The 19,720-nt window shown below is 41.6% G+C and overlaps 2 protein-coding genes across 5 annotated transcripts in view; one reads left to right on the top strand and one right to left on the bottom strand.

The window, feature by feature from the left end:
* The window catches only part of kcnb1 (potassium voltage-gated channel, Shab-related subfamily, member 1), a 34,079-nt gene extending 21,715 nt beyond the window's left edge, over positions 1-12,364 (top strand). For all 4 annotated transcript variants that reach the window (XM_076759689.1, XM_076759679.1, XM_076759668.1 and 1 more), the window contains one exon: positions 4,476-12,364. In XM_076759689.1, coding sequence (XP_076615804.1) covers positions 4,476-6,398 — 1,923 coding nt within the window. In that variant the 3' untranslated portion in view covers positions 6,399-12,364. The remainder of the gene's footprint in view (positions 1-4,475) is intronic.
* A 101-nt stretch (positions 12,365-12,465) lies between these two features.
* LOC143338860 (somatomedin-B and thrombospondin type-1 domain-containing protein) lies at positions 12,466-17,637 on the bottom strand. The gene is made up of 5 exons (XM_076759701.1): positions 17,403-17,637; positions 16,772-16,963; positions 14,598-14,676; positions 14,300-14,482; positions 12,466-12,874 (listed from the first exon to the last, which is right to left on the bottom strand). Exons 1-5 carry the CDS (start codon positions 17,635-17,637, stop codon positions 12,757-12,759), a joined length of 807 nt encoding a protein of 268 aa, XP_076615816.1. The 3' UTR covers positions 12,466-12,756.
* Between the last annotated feature and the right edge of the window lie 2,083 nt (positions 17,638-19,720).

Genomic DNA, 19,720 nt, shown 5'->3' with positions numbered 1-19,720 from the left:
AATTTAAGGTGTGGCCACTATTAACATCTGTTTTATTAAGTGTGGCCTGGGTCCGCTGAGAGTCTATAAATAGTCTGTAATTGTGCCGATGCCAGTGCAATCACGTCTGGAGCTCCATTCAACCTTTTCCCAGACATGTTTGTTTGCAGTCTCCTTTATGTGCACTGAAAGGTTTATCTCAGATTTCCAGTGCAATAGTTTGATGAAATTAGCACCCCGTGACATTAATAAACCCAGGAGAAAACAGTTAAAGATAAGCAAGACAGTGTGAGAGAGAAAACAATGTGTAGAGGCAACAGGGGCATAGGCCAGTGGGAAATGTGCAGGGTTTCCTCGCGGAGCTTGACCTCATAACCATAATGTTACACAGCACCTTCATTAGCGACCTTTATATAGCTTCCCAATCCTATTACCTCTGCCCTTTTTTGTCCTGCTTGCTGTAGTCACAACCTCCCATGGCTTCACATGTTTGGATTTCTTAGCAGAATGCCTCAATCCTTTCTCTGACTCATTAAAATTCTGCTCCGTCGAGTACTCAATGAGTGAACTTTAAGAGGTTGTTTTTACAAAGATAGATGCAACCTTTCTCAAGCAACGCACCACATTATTTATGCTTTGTAGAAATAATTTTCTCTTTAACAACATCCTAGTTTTCCAGTCCTGACCGCTGCGCTCCTGTTAGCTCCACCTTCATTCTGCGCTCCTGGCACCTCTCTGCTCCTTAAGTGTTTGATTCAAATAGATCCTCTCCAGGGCAGAAGGAGAGGAGCACAGAGGGAGGAAAATATACAGACAGGGTCATTATTCATGCCTGCCATGACGCTATGGCAACAGTGTCCTCCTGCTCTGATTGGCCGTAGATAAGGTTGCCTCTTTAACCATCACTTTTACTCTTGGGAGTGGACTCTGAATTACTAGGCCGTTGTCAAGCCCCACGCTGTCAATCACCTTCTAACAGCCATTAGTTTTGCCCTATTTCTGCTGTGGTGCTTTAATTTCCTCTGGACAATATATAGGGAAACTCTGCACCATGTGCTCTACACTGGCCTTTTGTCTGTTTGTTTACACAAGTGGCTGTGTGTTTAACCACTGGATCCTTTTCATGGATGACATTTGGGCCAAGCTTAACAACAGGCGCGAGGAGGGAATTTTTATTTTGCATTGTTTTGTGATTCAAACTAAATGACAATGAAATTAATTTCAGACTGTCCGTACTCAATAGGTATTCACACACTGCCTTGTGTTCGCAGCTGCACTCATTTTCAGAGAAAATATTTAACTATCCTCTGATTTATTTCAACATGTAACATCCCAACCTCATTCGTGTGGGTTCTTGCCAAAATAAGCTCTGTGTTCCAGCTACAACCTCCTACTCACCATCTAAGTTGTGCTGTTTGGTCCTGTGTCAGAATTTCTTGGACACATTCAGGGTTAATAAAACAGACCAGTTCATGAAGTAATTCTGTGCTTGGTCCACTAAAGGAACAGCTCTATAGTCTGTTTTGCAGCCTCCCACAAAGGTGAATTCAGTATGACCTATGGAGGCACAGTTTGAGGCACATTTGTGAGGCACAAAATCTTAAGTTTTCTAGTCAATAATAAGAATATGTAATGCTTTGTTGTACCATACTTTTGTAGAAGCATCAAAATGGTTGTAAACCAGAATATGCAGCATATGGCAGTTTATGATAAATATACACAATTTACTCTGTTGGATTATGCTCCCTCTATGAATCATCATCGCTCAGGCCAGGCAGGAGCGCTGCTCTTATACCCCAGCAGTGAGATCAAGAGAGAGCTGTTGAATTTGAGGCCTTCATCCCCATGTTTGAGGAAAGCTGATTCTGGAGTCTCTCTATAAAAGTATTATCAATGGAATGCACACAGCAGTAGTCAATGTCCAACATGGATTATTTTTATATGAGTAATGAAATAAACCCTTAAAAAGAAAACTGCATACATTTTGAATTTGCATATTTTCATAGCCAAGCTGAACCAATCTCCCAGTGTCTGCAGAAACAAAAATTCAAAGGGTCATTTAGCCAAATATATACAGAATATATTGCTCATATTTTCTTATAAGCTCCCATTGGATAATCCACAGATGTCTTTTTTTGTCTTCTGTAGTACTGAAGATTAGGTCAAATGAAAACTGTTGCAGTAAAATGTCTTACCAGGTCAGTGGATAATGCCGAGTGACCGTAACATTTCAGGAAACAGGCTTCGGTCACAACAAATTCAGTTCACTTTCCTCAAGGTGTCAGCTGTAATCTCAGTACCTGATATGTCAAAATTTGGCAACATAGAACAAGAATATTTGTCTATATACCTCTAAGGGAAGAGAAAATCTCATTTTATGTGATTTTTGTGTGTCTGTGATGCCACACCAGTGAATTTATGAATTTAAAGAGTCTCAACTTTGACAACAGCATCGCTTAATCACAAAATATACCATATAAACATGAAATCATTCTGTTTACTGTTACTAGTGTCTTTTATCTAAGCTGCACATGAGGCTGAAGGGATATCGCAGGCTGGATAGCAGTGCAACATTTCCTCTGGCATTTCTCACTGTGGTATAGAGGTGTAGTCAGTTATTCAGATCAAACAAGCTCAGGCTACAAGAATAATATACTTCAAAGCAAAGACAGTGCTTTTTTGTTTACACTATGAATGCTGGTGGAGAAGAGAGCTGTCATACGGTGCTAGAAGAGGTGTAGTCTATCACCACGTACTTGTTTGTTAGCATGATTGGTGCAGTGTCAGTGGGGTAGTGTGCCTGTGTCAGGATGCTGTTTTCTGACAGACTTACCAGTTCTCTGTACCGTGTAATGTGAATCAGGCATCATCTAGTGCAGTGGATTCTGGGGACACGCTGCTCCTATGTGACTATTGCATGTTCCTTTTTATGTCGTGGTGGTGTCTCAGCTGGGGGTGCAAGTGACAGACAGTGATAGGCCTCTTCCCTCTAGAGAGACCATTAGAGGGCAAAAGGATTCTTCTACAGAGCCCCGAAGCCTTTTCGCCTTGCTGTTTTATCTCGCGTTCACCATGTCACTGATTTAGTGGATACTGAGAACGGTCAGCGCTGTGGGAAAATAGTAGGCTTGTCTGATTATCTGTGCAACTTCATGCAGATTTCAGTGGTCAGGAGCACATTCAAGGTCTCTTTCTGTGTTCATATCCTGTTTTCATTTACCATCTAGCTTCTGTTTGACCATACTCATTCTTGAGGTTTTTATGCAAGTTACTTGGCTCATTCTAAATATAAGACGATTTTCACACCGGTGCCTTTTATTATGTTAGACTGAAGTCTAATGGCACAGAGACTCTTTAGAGGAAGTGGTCTCCAGTCCAGTCCCAAACGCTCTCTGGAGCAGGTAGTTTGTGGTGGGGATGTGATCCGACTGTGATCTGATCCAACTACTGGGTGTACTCTGCAAGCTCGAGCAAAACAGGTGGGATGTGGATAAACAAATTAAAAAGTTGCTAACAACTTGCAGGAGAATAAATCATGGTTGGATCTGGATTAGTGCAAATTTTAAATTTGGCCAGTGGACGTTCTTCAGGACAGTGTGAGTGAAGGGTACGTTCTCACATGGCTTGTAGTGTTGCATTTTGGCTCTGTTGGATTTTTCTGTGTGTGACAAAAACAACAAACAAAGGGGAAAATGCATAAAGTTCAACAACTCATCAGCTGATTCAAACCAGAGCAAATCAACTATAGGTGCAAAAATGCTCCTGCAGCAACACTAGTGGCATGCCTCTGTGAATGGCAATGACGGTCTGTCAGTTGGTCCACCACTTTGGTCCAAATGACTTTGATGATCCCCCATCTATGATAGTGTTGAAAATTCACTTTGTCAGTATTTCTTTACAACTAAATACATGAAAAACTAATGCTGTTTCCACCATCAGCTGTATTTTGTGTATATTGCTAAGTAGCAAATGTTAGCACGCTAACATGGTAAACCACGACTGAGAAAATGAGTCCAGTTTGCAGCTTGCAGCACACTGACATTTTTTAAATTTGTATGAAAATATTCCTTAGATTTTATATTTGAAAAACAGAGAAGGTTTTTCAAAAAGTCAAATATACTGTATTCAGCAATGCTTTTGCTTTTGTTTATTGGTCACTAAACGTTGTTTTCCACTTGAGCAAACTCACTCATGTGGATAAGCCTGATAAGTGAGTCATAAATAAATAAGTGGTCAAAGTCAATCCAATACATTAGCTCTCAGCCAGTCACACACTTCAGGCATTTATTGAAGGTTTTTAGGCTGTAATGTTATTGGAATTCACTTACAGTCAGCACTTTCATACTGTAATCAAAACTCTTGAATACACTGGATGTGCATTTATTTTATTTTGCATAGCCTGTGATAAAGACGAAAGATAACTGTAAGAACTGATATATGTAATTCCATGATCCTGCAGTCCTTACTGATATTATTTTTATAAATTTGTCTTTCAGATCCTGGCCATCATCTCTATCCTCTTCATTGTGCTATCCACCATTGCCTTGTCTCTGAACACCCTTCCAGAGCTGCAGGACACAGATGAGTTTGGCCAATCCTCAGACAATCCACAACTGGCACATGTGGAAGCTGTATGTATTGCCTGGTTTACCATGGAGTACCTCCTTCGCTTTCTGTCCTCTCCCAACAAGTGGAAGTTCTTTAAGGGTCCCCTGAATATCATTGACCTGTTGGCCATCTTACCGTACTACGTCACCATCTTCCTGACAGAATCCAACAAGAGTGTGCTGCAATTTCAGAACGTCCGTCGTGTGGTTCAGATTTTTCGGATCATGCGTATCCTGCGTATTCTGAAGCTGGCTCGACACTCCACAGGTCTTCAGTCTCTGGGCTTCACTCTTAGAAGGAGTTACAATGAGTTGGGCCTGCTCATCCTTTTCCTGGCCATGGGTATCATGATCTTCTCCAGTCTGGTGTTCTTCGCTGAGAAGGATGAGGAGGATACAAAGTTTAAAAGCATTCCAGCTTCTTTCTGGTGGGCTACTATTACTATGACCACAGTAGGCTATGGCGATATCTATCCAAAAACTCTTCTGGGAAAGATAGTGGGGGGTTTATGTTGCATAGCTGGAGTACTGGTGATTGCCCTACCTATTCCCATTATTGTAAATAACTTCTCTGAATTCTACAAGGAGCAGAAGAGGCAGGAGAAGGCACTTAAACGAAGGGAGGCCCTAGAGAGGGCAAAGAGAAATGGTAGCATTGTCTCCATGAACTTGAAAGAGGCATTTGCTCGTAGTGCAGAGCTGATGGATGTTGTGGTAGAGAAAAGTGAGAGACCTCACGACAACCACCTCTCTCCAAGCCGTTGGAAATGGACTCCGAAGAGGGCTGCATCAGAGACAAGCTCAAATCGTTCCTTCAATGCCCAGGAGTTAGGCTCTCCCAGTAAAGCTCGAGCCAGCAGTCCCCAGAGGCTAAATGTTCAGAAGCTGGAGGAGATGTACAACCAGATGGCCAAGACACAATCCCAGCCAAACCTCAATGCTAAAGACAGGGGCTCCAGAGTTGGCAAACAGAGGGATGAAATAGAGTTAGGGGCCATCCAAGATCACGGGCCACCCGTGTTAGGAACCAGAGAAGGGGTGGGAGACATGAAAAGCTTGTCCAGTATCGACAGTTATATCAGTTGTGCCACAGACTTCCAGGAGAATCCACGCTTCCCCCATAGTCCAGCAATGGACCTTGGTCTTCAGGAAAGTAACCGGTTCTCCCATAGTCCGGCTACAGCTTTGTCCCTGTATGGCAGTGCAAAAACAGGTCATCCAACTGGGGAGCATGAGTCCATATTGACCCCCGTGTCTGTCACAAAGCCCTCATACTCAGATAATGCACGGAAATTCTTCTTTTCTGGCAACTCTTCAAAAGGCCTTATCCCCAAAGGAAGCTGTCGCAGTGAAGGGGAGTCAGGCCCGTCCCCACTCTCAGACAGCTCAGTCCTGTCAGACCACTCTCTGTTAAGCCCTGAAGTTTCTGTCTACACCACTGCCAGCAGCAGAACCCCACCGAAGTCCCCAGACAGCACTGCCCTGGTCCCAACTGTCTTTACCTTCCACGACTCCTCCATCAGCAAATACATCGACGCAGATACAGATGATGATGAGCACCTCCGCGACGTCTCTGACGCCAGTCCCTCAGAGCGTCTTTTGGCTGGTTCAAGCCCGAAACGCAGCATCAACATCAATTACCAGAAAGGCACCAACCATTTAGAAGCAGCCCAAAAAATGCTGGGCCAAAACTGTCTGTTCCCCATTGAAGGGATTCGTGGGGTAGCTCATGAAAATCATGTAGGACCTGAGATGGCACGTAGACCAAAGGTTGAGAGGGGACGTCAAAATACTTTGGATACAAGCCTTTGAGGTACAAGTGGAGCAGACTTAAATGGGAAGCTGGGAGAGTGTTTGTGATGGAAATATCGGAGAGACTAAAAACACTCTATAAGCCAGAGACAAAGGAAAGAAAGAGAGAGAGACAAAGGGTCTCACCAGAACATTTCAAATTACAAATTACCTGAGCATGCTATTGAGCATTAAGCTCAGGGTGAACACATGTGGTAAATACTCTGGGAGAAAAACACTTCTAAATTGGAGAATATCACTGCCCCTCCTTCAGCTCATTCCTATTAGCGGTATTATACACCCACAACACAAAAGAGCACTCCCAGGTAGCCAACTGGTCTCTTCAGAGATTCCTGTCGAACCAGAGTCATTGAGAGAGTGGTCATAACTGGTGTAATCCAACCGACTGCTGGTTTTAGTGGCAGAGAGGTTATCTCTATATTCTCCAGGAAAAAAAAAATCCCAGCTGCCCACTGTCCCATTACTGAGTCCCAGTTCATTTTGTAGTCTTGGAGATACAGGGGAGGACCTAGAAGCCTATAAGCTACTTACTTGTGCCCTCCATTCCCAAAACTGGCCTTAGTCATTGCATTTGGGGGTGTGCATGTCTGCATATAAGTGTGTATGTGCATGTGTGTGAGTGAGTGTGAATGTTGATGCGTGATCTAATGGTAATTCATGTATACACACTTTTGAGATTGTCTTAACCTGATTTATTTTTATATAGATAAGAGAGAGTTCCTTATAGAAATATGTGATTTGCCAGTCTGCTGTGTCATAATCATATGTGAAGAGTAATCCTGTATAAGGTTCAATAAGGTTCTAGGCACAAAGGCTGCAGTTATCGGAGGCTCCAGCCCATCATAAGTTATAACAAACACTTATTGAACAGTATTTTGCTATCCCCTATGTTATCATGTCATGGTGAGAATGGATGAAACCTTCAGATCTTAACCAGTGAATTTTGTCTTAGCACCTCAGTATCATTTCTAAGGGATGTTGCGGACCAAGAATTTTTGATACGAGATAACAGCAGAAATAATACATTTGCTGCAGAAAGCACACATTTATGAAGCATGCATGCGCCCAGTCAATCAACATACAAAAACATGAGACACTTTTAGAAATTAAATATATGAAAATAGTTGGTAACACTTTATTTGAAGGGATGTGCATAAGACCAAAGGTGTAGATTTCGTTGCAGCATGGGGTGGGTGGGGGGGATATATATTAAATGGGCAGTCTAAAGAGATCCTCCCTCAGGACATTCTGAGCATCAAACTATTTATTTCCCACATTCTGGGGAACTTTTCTCCACCAATTTGTGCCTTTTCTGCATCAATTAAAGGTGGAAATGCCTTTACTTGTGTAAAGGAAAACACAAAATTCAGGCATCAGGTGGTAATTCAAAATATAGTGGAGTATAATGCAGTAAGGCTCTCAGGCATTCCGTACTGCTTTCACGTATTTAGTCTGCTGTACATAAAGTTTTCTCATATAATGTTACTCCTGCTGAGTCAACACACGTAGGCATGTTTTACTCTTCCATCCTCTTTTGTGTCTTTTGTTTGGGGAAGTAAGCTCTTTAAATATGCATGTGACCTTTTCCCATCAACAACACATTCACCTATTTTAATAAATGTATAGGCTCCTGGACTTTAATAGCTTGTATGTATTTCAGCAAGATTTCTGCTTATATTCAGTTTTCAACACATTCAAAATCTGCCCCACATGTCTGTGTTTTGGAATGATTTTTAGAAATCACTATGTTACTGAAACATCACCTTAAGATGAGTTAGCAAACAGTACTTCTTTACGTAAGCGCAAAAAACATTCGCTAGTAGATTTGAGAAAAATGGTCCCAATATTGGACCTCCTCCTCGTTTCCCCTCTGGCTCCTCCATGCTGATGAACAGTGCATGGCTGCTTCTTCTTTCCGTTTTATGGCCGATTACAACCATTGGTTTTGAGGTTGCAAACTGCTAGCACCCACTTTACCGGAGGCACTGTTGCATCTACGCACTTAATGTATGTGTGCTAAATATTGAGGGGGGTGCGTTCGCTGTGTCCCAACCAAAATCTACGCCTATACATAAGACTGTCGTGATACTGCCATGAAACTATCATATCAACCTGTCATGAATATGAAGGGATCTATGAATGTTTATGACTGTTGTCATGTCAGTCTTACGCATGCCCTTTCAGATGAAGTGTTACCCAGTTTTTATGTTTACAGCATATGATTACTGACACAAAGTTTGGATTTCAGTCGCAGGTGTTCAGCATGCATTGGCCTTCCTTTGGCCAGCATGAAAACAGCCAAAGAGATCACACTCTCAGACAATGGAGTATGCATGTATTTGATACTGAAAGCAGGAAGGTTTTCCATCTCTACTCTCTACCTTAAATCATCAACATACACTGTAACAGCACTGAATATACACAGTCAGGTTAACTTTACCAGAAGTTAGTTTTAAATGCCCGACCTGAAAAAACCCATGCATGAGCACACACACCCACTAAGGATACATGCAGGTATGGAAGACAATCTTCAGGGTCGATAGATATACTTAGTTTCCATGGTGACAGCAGCTGTCCTCAAAAGGTGGCAGCAGCTCAGCGATGGTTTGTTAATTGGGGCGGGAAGGTCTTGATGCATGTAACGTATGTTCAAAACATATACAGGAATACACACATGTACCCATAAAGTGGCAGGTATGCACAGTAGTCACGTGTAAGCAGAGCCACTCCTCACTGTGCATATTTATGAGTACTGTGTAAAAGCAACATTATGATGTAAGGACCTTGTGCATTGTTATGTTTATGTCTAAAATCACTGTAGCATCCCATAAATACTACAATTCCCCACAATGCATTCTCTATTATGTGTTTATACTGCTGTACAGTGGAGGGAAACAGTCTTACCTAACAGATAAGTGTCACTGTCACAAAGACATATACTTCACGCAGAAATAGAGGGACACAAGTGCTCCATCTCCTGAGAGAAGCATGATAGAGACGGTAAAGTAATACATCCATATAGATCATGGTAACATGAGCAGGTTTAGTGTAAAGAGTTAATAATCCACTGTTCACTGTCTGCTCCCTCAAGCCTAATTTAAAACGTGAAGGGAGAAGATTTTTCTAATGCCTTTAAAAATTTCAAGAGCAGGTATGTCTTATGTCCTCGCAACTTTCTTCCAGCGCTAATGAGCTGAGTGAAGAGGAAGCTCACTGCCAACAAATTCGGACCAAACTGTAAAAACCTCCTGACACAAATATATTGGTAAAGGATGCAAATAAAGAAGGTCATCATAAATGTAGGTGATGAGTAAAATTTGACTCAAAAGTCAGCAGAAGGTGATCCACATAAGATTTTTAGTGTTGTGCTTGAGTTTAATCACAAACCCTGATTTCATTTCCTGTTTTAATCACAGAGTTGAACCATTTCATATTGCTCTCCCATAGTGAGAGGAGCAGAGGTGTGAAAGGAATAGCAATGACTGTGAGAGGCAGAGGGAGCCGTGTGTGTATGTGTGTGTATGACTGCTGTAAAGCCGGGGCATTAGAGCAGTGTGGCTGCCGCTTAATGGAAAAGAATGAACTGTTTCCGATATGAATGTATGCATGTCGGGGGAATCCTGCTTTTGTTTTCTCTGTATTCTACCTGCAGTTCTTATTCTTACATGCAGCCGTAAAGCAGATTGTAATACCAAGAGAAATCTAATCATATGAGAAATTAAGATTACTTTAGCACACATTTAATGTTTGAAGTGCAGCTTCATTTAGGCAATGAAAAGAGGGATGGGAGGAGCATTTTATGAATCTTTATTTAGCACGTATCATATGATTAGGCAGGGGTGGCTGGGCTGAGCGGGTGACAAATTCATTTCATGCATGTATGTATCACAGTTTTTTTGTATTGTAATCATTGTCCTCTGTTGCATATAAAGTGTCTGCTAATATTAGAAATGATCACACTCATGAACATGAACTTGGGCATCACCTGCAAAGAGATGTTCCCAAATGAAATTATTTGATTTTAAAATGAGAAAATGTCTTATGGCATTATCGGCTGCAGGTATTGAACATTTTCCAGGAGGCCTCTGGTGATATTCAGATTGGATTATTTTTTGAATGGCTGGTCTTTTGGTTATAATCATACATTAATTCATCCTTTGCCCAATAAACTTTTCTTTATATCAAGTTATGAGGTGGAAGGGGCACAGATTCAGTTAGAAAATGAAAACATGACAAACACACAAGCTCGGTCCTTTAAATTTTCTTTTCTTTTACAATAATAAGAGATACGTTCGGTTCAGAGACCTCCAGTTAGATGGTGGTTCACAATTAACTTTTCACTCCATAGTTATCTTTATCTATAGAACAGTCAAGGCCAATGTGTGCCACACATTTCAACATCTTTTACTCTGTTACATCTAAATGTCTGCGGAGATTTCTGAATGTTTTCTGAAGTTGTGAAGAAGCACATTTCACTCAGACTTTTGAATGCATCACATCACTTAGAAAAATAAATAAAAAAAGGATCATTAAGTTTCATTTGTCAACACTAAGATTGACGGGCATGCAGCTCACATGACCTCTCATGAAGTCCCATCTTTTAGGTTTTCTATGTTTCGGTTGTCAGGGACTATTTTTCATTGAAATATCTCTCAACAATGATGACAATCAATATTCCATGAGTAGGCAGCAAGCACTACTGCAGAGGACTGAGATTTATTATGGGCAAATATTACACAAATGCACACCAATGCGCATACGCACACACAAAGACAAGTATTGAAATCTTGATTCCAGTAATGATACTAAGTTTTTAGACAAGGCAGAGCAAAGAAACATTAAGCATGGTGTGATTTGATACCTAGACTGTGAAACTGTGACATGATACCACAATAGTACAAAAAAAACCCATTTATTTTTACAAGTCATCCTTGTTTTTATTTTTATTTGGGCACTTTACTCCCCTCCATCTCCAAGGGAGCCATTCAAATTAATGAAATCTGATAGTATGAAAGAGAATTTCATTTCACTGAGATTCCTGTGGAGAAACTCTGATACGAATCAAAGGACTAAACCACCATGCTTTATGAAGACAACACACTCAAGTGACTTGTTTCATTTTCTCATTCATTGACACAAATTAAGATGAAGAGCACAGTTTTCGCAAACCTTTCCATAACAAGACTCCCCACTGTACAGTAACTGCATTTATTTGAAACCTAAAATAGAATTTGGTTGTCGTGCTAGCTGCTAAATTTATCTGTAAAGAGGTTCAAGTCGTTTTCATTTTTGTTAGAATCCCATAGGACCCTTTTCAAGGACATGTGGTAGTTTCCAAAACCCAGTGAGAACCACTGCTTTAGCAAGTAGCCCAATTCCACATACTCTGAATCGAACACTGTATTACAGGGTTGGGGTCGATTCAGGATGCCTTGTTGGAGTAAAACACACATCACACATGACACTACAATAGGAACCTGTATTACAGCATGAGACTAATTACGACCTGGTACAAATTTAAAACATAAACTATATTTTTTCTACGTTTTAAGCTCTCAGTGGAATTGACCCCAACCTTGCCTAAGCCATCAGTCTTTGTAAAGTACACTGTTTCCAGGGAATTGAAAAAAACGATATTTGAACGACCTTAGCCAGCTCTTATACAATGTTGTTTGTAGGTCCCGAGGCTGTCTGTTTTGTAAAAAAAAAACAAAAAAAAAAAGCAAATTTTTACCTGTTGACTTTCTATGCTGTTGTTTCTGTATAAATGTTCTACTGTTCAGTGCATGTTGTAACTTTGGCGTTGTGACTGGTTGTGATTCACACAGAGCCAGTACTTGTCATGTAAAAAAAACAACAACAAAAAAAAGTGTCTCTATGTCCCAAGATATTTCTATTTCTTAAGAAAAGCAAAATTTCCCGTGGATGACTCAAAATGAAATAAATCAGATCACTTTACATTTTGATTAGGATTCGCTGACTTTCATTTTATGAAATGTTAATTGCTGTTTTTGATGCAGACTAAAAGAAGAACATGTATTATTAAGGTTTGTGTTGTGCAGTGAGGACAGCACTGCTTATCTTCTGACAAAGATACAGGAATTCTCTTGCCGCACATTCAGGCACATTAATAAAATGTTTACACACAGATGCACCAATCTGGAAAAAATTTAATTTGGTTTCATTTGAACTAAAAGGGCACAACTGAGCACTGACCAGCACTCTTTAAGAGAGCAGGTTTAGCGACCGGTGTTTGTAATAAATCTGGTTTGTTTGTAGACATACTGGCAGATTGTTCTTTATGCACATGTGTGAGTAAATATGTACTGGAGGCAGGCGAACAGAAGGAAGGTGGATGTTAGATGAAGAGGAAGCTGTGAGCTGTTGGGCAGGAGCAGGCCTCCAGCCTCCCAACACGCCTCCACACACCCCTGCATCGAGGGTTTCCCACCGCCTGCCACTGGAGAGATTGTCTTCTGCAGGAAGAAGGAAAGGAGGGATGGAGGAAGGAGTTAGTGCTCACAAGATTTCTCTTTTAAATCCAAGTGATGATCAATGTTGCCATCTAGTGGTAATCCTCATTGTTACTGATCAGATCTGAGACAAAGGGTGTAGACCAGTAGACTGGGTTGGAAAAACAAACCCTGGAAATGTGACGCAGGCTGTTCTATTGGAGCTCATCCACACATCGGTACTCTGTCCACCACTACACCTCTCAAAATACAGACACAGATAATGTGTCATGAACACAAACCAGGGCCAGGATCTTCAGTCTATGCAGCGTGACAATCTTTGTTTGCTGCAGAGATAAGTACATTTATCTGCACATATACTTCCTTTTCATTTAAATATAAGCCCACTCACAAACATAGCTCCTATGCATATGATAAGGATTACATTTAGGATGAATGTGTCTTGGGATTAAAGGTTCCCTGTGGCGTTTTTAACCTATAGTAGTGCTATAGTGTGTTGTGCATGTTCATGAGGACATACATGTGCACACCGGTGACACGATATCCAAAGGTGTCGCACTATTTCACTGATCTACAGGTGGCTATAATGCTCAAAGATATGCAGCAATGCACCAGCAAAGGCAGAAAACGAGAAGACTGCTCAGTGGTAAACATGGAGGTAAACAATGCAAGTTTCAAACTTTTAAAAAAAATCAGCTTTGCAGGAGTTTTATGAGGAAGGAAATGCATTTGTCACGTTTGAGAGACCTCAGGAATACACATAATACCTTTTGATGAATGAAATCAATGTAAACATAACTTTTGTTCGTTTGCAAGAAAACTCCAGATCTCCTCATCTAAATCTCAACTAAGAGGTGTTTGCCCCAAAGGGTGAAAAGATTTTTTTAACTGGATTACTACATTATGATCATATTTCCTGTGTATATGCACCAAACAAACAGATATACTGTATGTGCATTAGTAAACAGAACAATATTCACACCATTGAAAGCCATCTGTGATATTTTGTGATATTCTTTCTGGGCAAATATCATTACACGTTATCAATCTTGAAGGACAAGTGGTGCGTTTTAAATAATTCTAATTACTTTCTAATTTACTGTTTTTAGCTGGTAATTACAGAGTATTTGACTGCCATAGGGTGAGGCGGAAAGGTCACCTTCATTAGCGCAGTTATGCTCAACACTGAGTTTCTTTACATGTGAGCAAAATTAACTCCAAGCTAATTTCATGGTTGAATAAGCCTTTGGCTGGGCTTTAAAAACAAATACCTTATCTATCTCTTATTAACATTTTCTGAACAACACAGGCTTAAATTTGCGAGGCTTTCCAAATTCAAAGAATGTCAACTGACAAACTTTTCTTTACCTTGGTGGGTTAAAACAAGGAAACAGTGAGCTGTGATGTGAAAATATTCTCCATTCTTGCCTGTCCTGTTGGTTTTCCTCTCCGTCTCCGGTGCAGTGTGTCTGTCCAGCAACGAGAGCAGGCGGCTGGCACTCGACACACACGTGGTGCCCCTCCCTCAGGTACTGCATCCACTGGGTGTGTGGGCCCGTGCTCTGCTGGCACCCTTTTGTCAGAGAGGTCAACTGAAACTGGACACAATACCTGTTTTACACAAACACACACAAACAAAGCTCAGGCTGAAAACATGCTGACAATACACGAGGAGATATCAAAGGCAAAAAGAGTGTCATTTCCCATTTTTCTGGAGACGTGTTACCCTATAATGTCGCTGCTGTCAGGGATGTCTCTTTTCTTCCTGGCGTTGCCATAGCCACCAGTGATAATAAGCGCTGGAACTGCAGAGGGAACATTCGTGATAAGAACATTACATGTGACTGTATGTTGCAACACTGGGGCCTCATGCATTTAAAATGAGCATGTGCTGGAAAAATGTTCAGTTCATGAACGTGGGTTTCTCTGGCGTGTCATTTTCAAATTGAGGAAGCTAAGAAAAAAAAATATAGGCGCATGCACGTCTGAAATGACATTGTGTTTTACATATTTTCCATGTTGAAGAAAGGAAACATGACAGTCTGGAAAGTGGGGAGAAATAGCTTCACTTGTAGGCTTTATCAGATATGTCATCAAAGTGCATATCCTCCTGACTACCAGCAGCTCAAATTTGTCCTCTGTGAAGGACATTTGTAAACCAGAATATCTCCCACCCACTGCATACGACTGAATTAACTCCTTAACTATCTACAGAGGACATTTAGAGCTTTTCAATGATACCAAATGTGAAGGGGTAGAGCTTTGGTACCTTTCTCTTTCTCATTAAGGAAAATGGCATCCATCAGTGCAAGTGCATTTTATGGGAAGTGGAAACGTAGGTGCATAATACTTTTTATTGAGCAAATTTTGGCTTGAAATGTTGTTGGCATATTTTATTTCAGTCTCTTAACAATGCATTAAAACATTGTCTGAATTATTTTAGCATAGTATTTAAGTGTTTCAAAAATGTCCTCCGTGGTTGACATTTTAGTTATTTCGTCCTTTTACTGGTCAATGCCCAGTGCGCCAGTATGTACCAGGCAAACCATACTCAACTGGATTGAAGGTGCTTGTCTTGGCCACCAACTGGTCTGGTTAGACTTTGTGGTCTACCAAGGCAAGACCACCTTCAGAGTTACAGGAGGAAAGGGCATTGGAACCTGTTCTTTGACAGGTTCTTTACAACAATCAACCTCCTCGACACCCTGATGACGAAGGGGCTGACAGGGACTGGAACCCTCATGAATAACAGGGTTCTAAAGGGGTGCAGAGATGGTAGTCAGACGAAGCCCTCCTGAACTTGCTGTCATAAAGTGGTTGGACAACAAGCCAGTTGTCATGGCATCCTCTGCCTATGGCACTGAACCTCAGGACACACACAGAAGATGGTCCAAGAAAGACAAAAGGTTTGTCCAGGTGTCAAGGCCACTGGCAATTGCTGAATACAATACCAACATGGGTGTCGTGGACTTGTTTGACCGAATGTTGAGTTTCTACAGGATGGCCTCTTGCACTCAGAAATGGACAGTGTGTGCAGTTTTCCACTTGTTTGACCTGGCAATCACCAACTTGTGGCTTCAGTATAAGAGTGACTACCAGTTTCTGGGGAAGAAACCACGGAGGTTCCTTGACTTCAAACTGCTCCTTGGTGAAGAGTTGATTGCTCGGGCCAGGCAGGAATAGCAAGTGACACCAAAGATGACTACATTCCCCCACGTCAAAAGTTGAAACCGCAGCCAAATGCAGCTCTGAGACACTATGGCGACATCCATCTTCCAGAGATGGTGGACGAAACACATGCATCAAGGTGTCGCAGATCCGGCAGCAAGAGCAAAACATATGTGATGTGCACGAAGTGCAAGGAAAATTGAAAGTCATGAAAAAATGATTCTTTATCTTATTACACATTATAATAACTTGACTGTACAAATTATTATGTACAACAAAGTGAATGTTCCATCATTCAACACTCTGAAAAGGCCATTTTGCAGTGTGAGTACTTTTACTTTCGATACTCTTTAAGGACATTTTGCTGCTTTGTAATTTTACTCGAGTAGAATGTCAAATGCAGGACTTTGACTTGTGACAGAGTATTTTTACACTGTGGGACTGTCACTTTTGATGAAGTGAAGGGTCTGAGTACTTCCTCCAACACTGGTGGATTTTGTATGAATTGATTTTCACAAATGTGTCTTTTGCAGGTCAGTTAACAACTTGAAAATGATCTGTCCCAGCTGTGAACTTCCGATGTAACCTGATCTAATAACCCTGTTTATCAAAGTCATGTTTTACATTCAATAACTGTCAGCATCACACATTCTGCTAATATACACATTATGTATGACTCAATGGGTGAACTGTCTTCAAGCCTTTGGAAAGATCCAGGTTAGCTTCACTCACCGAGTGAGTTGGGACAGTGCCCTTGCTGAGACCAGTACTCTGCACAGCCGGCTTGCTCCTCCAGATGGGGACAGAGCTTGCCTGCATTGAGCGGCTCCTGCAGGATGGTCCTGCTGCGCCTGCGGAACGTGGCCCTGCAGGACTCGGCACAGCCTGACCACTGGGCCCACTCACTCACCACACAGGACACCGCTGAGGAGAAAGAGGCAGAACATGAGGAAACCAGCATCATAGAAATCCCTTAATAGTCTTCATGTGTCTACAGATCAAAAGGTCACATTGATTTCAGGAAATCAGGACATTATAGTGGGGACAGGAAAGTGGATGTTGGGCACACATGCACTGTATTGTCACTAAGTTTGTTGGGGGGTTAGTTGAGGTAGAAACAATTCAGCTGTGTATTAATGGAAATGAAACCATTAATAGGATTTTATAGTGAGATCATCTTAAATCCTGTTAATATGATCTCTCTATGAGCATTTGCCAGCCTCCCATGGCATAAACATTTGGCTTTCAATGCAAAATCCTTTGTTAAAGCATTTTATTATTTTATTTTTGGTTATTTCTGAACATTTCGAACAGTTTCATGAGAGATTTAACAGAAGTTTTCTTGTCAGCAGCACAGACCCACCTGGACAGGCCGTCTCATAGTCGTGGCAGCAGTCCAGGGTGGACACGCAGGCCTGGTCGCAGTAGCAGATGCCATAGGACCGGTCCGACCTCCACCCCCTGCTGATGCATGACGGATCCCGGCCGGGGCAGCACAGACCCCTTTCCCGACAGCCCGACTGACAGGGACCCACCAGGAATAAAGACACTCCGAGACAAACCAAAGCCACAGAGCTGCAGCTCCTCCAGACTGTCATCACGAAGGAGCCAACATGCACTTCAACAAGTTTGGTTAGTTTAGTGCAACAATGTACTGAGCGGTGATCCCCGGCCTGTCTGACTCACCAGAGGAGTGCTGTGCTGTTAAAGTCCTTACAATGAACTCCCATCATGTGTGGTCAGTTAGGTCAGAACTGCGACCATCAGGAGGTGAAGCTGGTCGGTGAGTTGGAAGTTATTCATGTGTCAACTCTGCATCTCTTAAAGGAACAGTTCACCAGTGCAGGAAGGTGCTGTGCTGCACAAGAAACCCCCAAAACTGAATTTAACGTGACATCAATTAGACAATTATAAGAACAAATTGATATATATACATAATAAAAAGTTAAGTTGTCACTTCCCCAGTTGCATTGCCTCCATGATCTTTTCCAAGCATCATGAAAGAACACTGAAAGAATATCTCTGTCCACTGTATTCAGATTCAGTTTGTCTGCCTTATGAAGCATTAGCCCCCCTGCAGTTCCTTTAAATGCTCTGTGCATTAACGGAGCAAGAAAAGTGATGTGAAACGATAAAGACAGCACAACAGAATAAAATGTAAACCCCCGCTGAGCTGCATTTGCATTGTGTGTAATTTCTGTAGAAGCCATCATTAAAGCGCACAGAAAAAAAGAAAGAAAGAAAACACTGTAAAAAAAATGTCTGTTTGCTTAAATTCCTTCACTGCCTCCCTCTCTCGATCTGTTGGTGACGCGGCCGGCTTCCCAGGCCCATGTGTGCCTCAACATGTGAAAAGAGTGGATTAATGAAGCTCCCATGGCCGAGGTTATTCATGCAAAAAGAACAACAGTGTGGACAGTGCAGGCCTCCACTCGAACTAAGATTCCCAGTCGCCTTCTGCTGTGTGCGTCGAGGGAGAAGCTCGGAACAGAAAGAAGGGAAGACGGGTGGAGCTGAAAGGCTGATTATAATGCTCAAAACATGACAAACATGCAAGAATTGTGGCACATATAGAAACAGAAAGAAGGATTATTGTGAGAGTTTGGGTTCCTTTTCCCTATATGTGTGGCCCTACCTTGTGGCCCCCCATGTGTATCTACCAAACAGGGCAGCTTGCAAAGGCAGGGACCTCGTCCATTTACCGCTCCAGTAAACAGACTGTCATCACTAACTGGATATAAACAGTCCATATAGACACCACTCACACCCTCTGCCAGGTTGCAATCTTGTGTTTTCAATAAACCCACAAAAGACAGAAATGGCCCGGGGTTGAATGGCTTCTTACCACACTACACTCAAAAAAGTATCTCTTTTTTTTATGGCACATCCAGCAGGGAAACTGGCTGGCAATCGATCAGGCACAGCTCCACACTGGATCCACATCACTTAAATGCACAGGTGCTAGCGCTGGTTTCACTCATTCTGATGTGCTCTTTGCTGCTGTTTCCAAGTGTTGCTCAACAGCTCACAGTCGGGCAAAATTCTTGGCAGTATTTAAACTAGCCTCCTTCTTACTGCCTTGACCCATTTCTGAAAATATATTCTCTATTTTAGAAAAAGAAATATTTATCTGCACAGCATATTGTTGTGAGATATAACACTTCACCAGGTGACATAGTATCTAATTTTACTTTAGAATATACTGCGTGTACACTTACATGATCTTTTGGAAACAAATTCAACTGCATTTACAACTAAGATGCAACAATAACATAAAGCAGTTGATCATAGTGATTGATCAAGCTGGTCTCGGACAGCTCAGCTCTGCAGGTTGACTGTCTCCCTGCACATAGAGCAATAAGCACTGGCTGCCTGAAAGATAGGAAAAGTCTATAAAATGCTTTGAAAAATGGTGAACAGGGAAATTAAATACACAGGATTTATAATAAATGGGTTAAAATATGCAAATTCACTGGTATGATTCTCTAAATATGGCCCACATTCCAACAGAGGGAGTAAACAAGGCTGCAGTGTTCGCCTAAAACAAGAACGTGATACAGAAACAAGCTGCCTTCCTAGGACATAAGGAACAATCCAGAGATTTACAGTTCAGATACACATAATCTCCTTATGTTCTCGTTTAATATGGTTCTGACTGCTCTACAGGTGGCGCTGGGGTCG

The sequence above is a fragment of the Chaetodon auriga genome, chromosome 2 (assembly GCF_051107435.1).
Source record: "Chaetodon auriga isolate fChaAug3 chromosome 2, fChaAug3.hap1, whole genome shotgun sequence".
In the NCBI taxonomy this organism is placed as follows: Eukaryota; Metazoa; Chordata; class Actinopteri; order Chaetodontiformes; family Chaetodontidae; genus Chaetodon; species Chaetodon auriga.
Note: the sequence above shows the minus strand (reverse complement) of the source record. Positions and strands in the feature narration are given on the sequence as shown.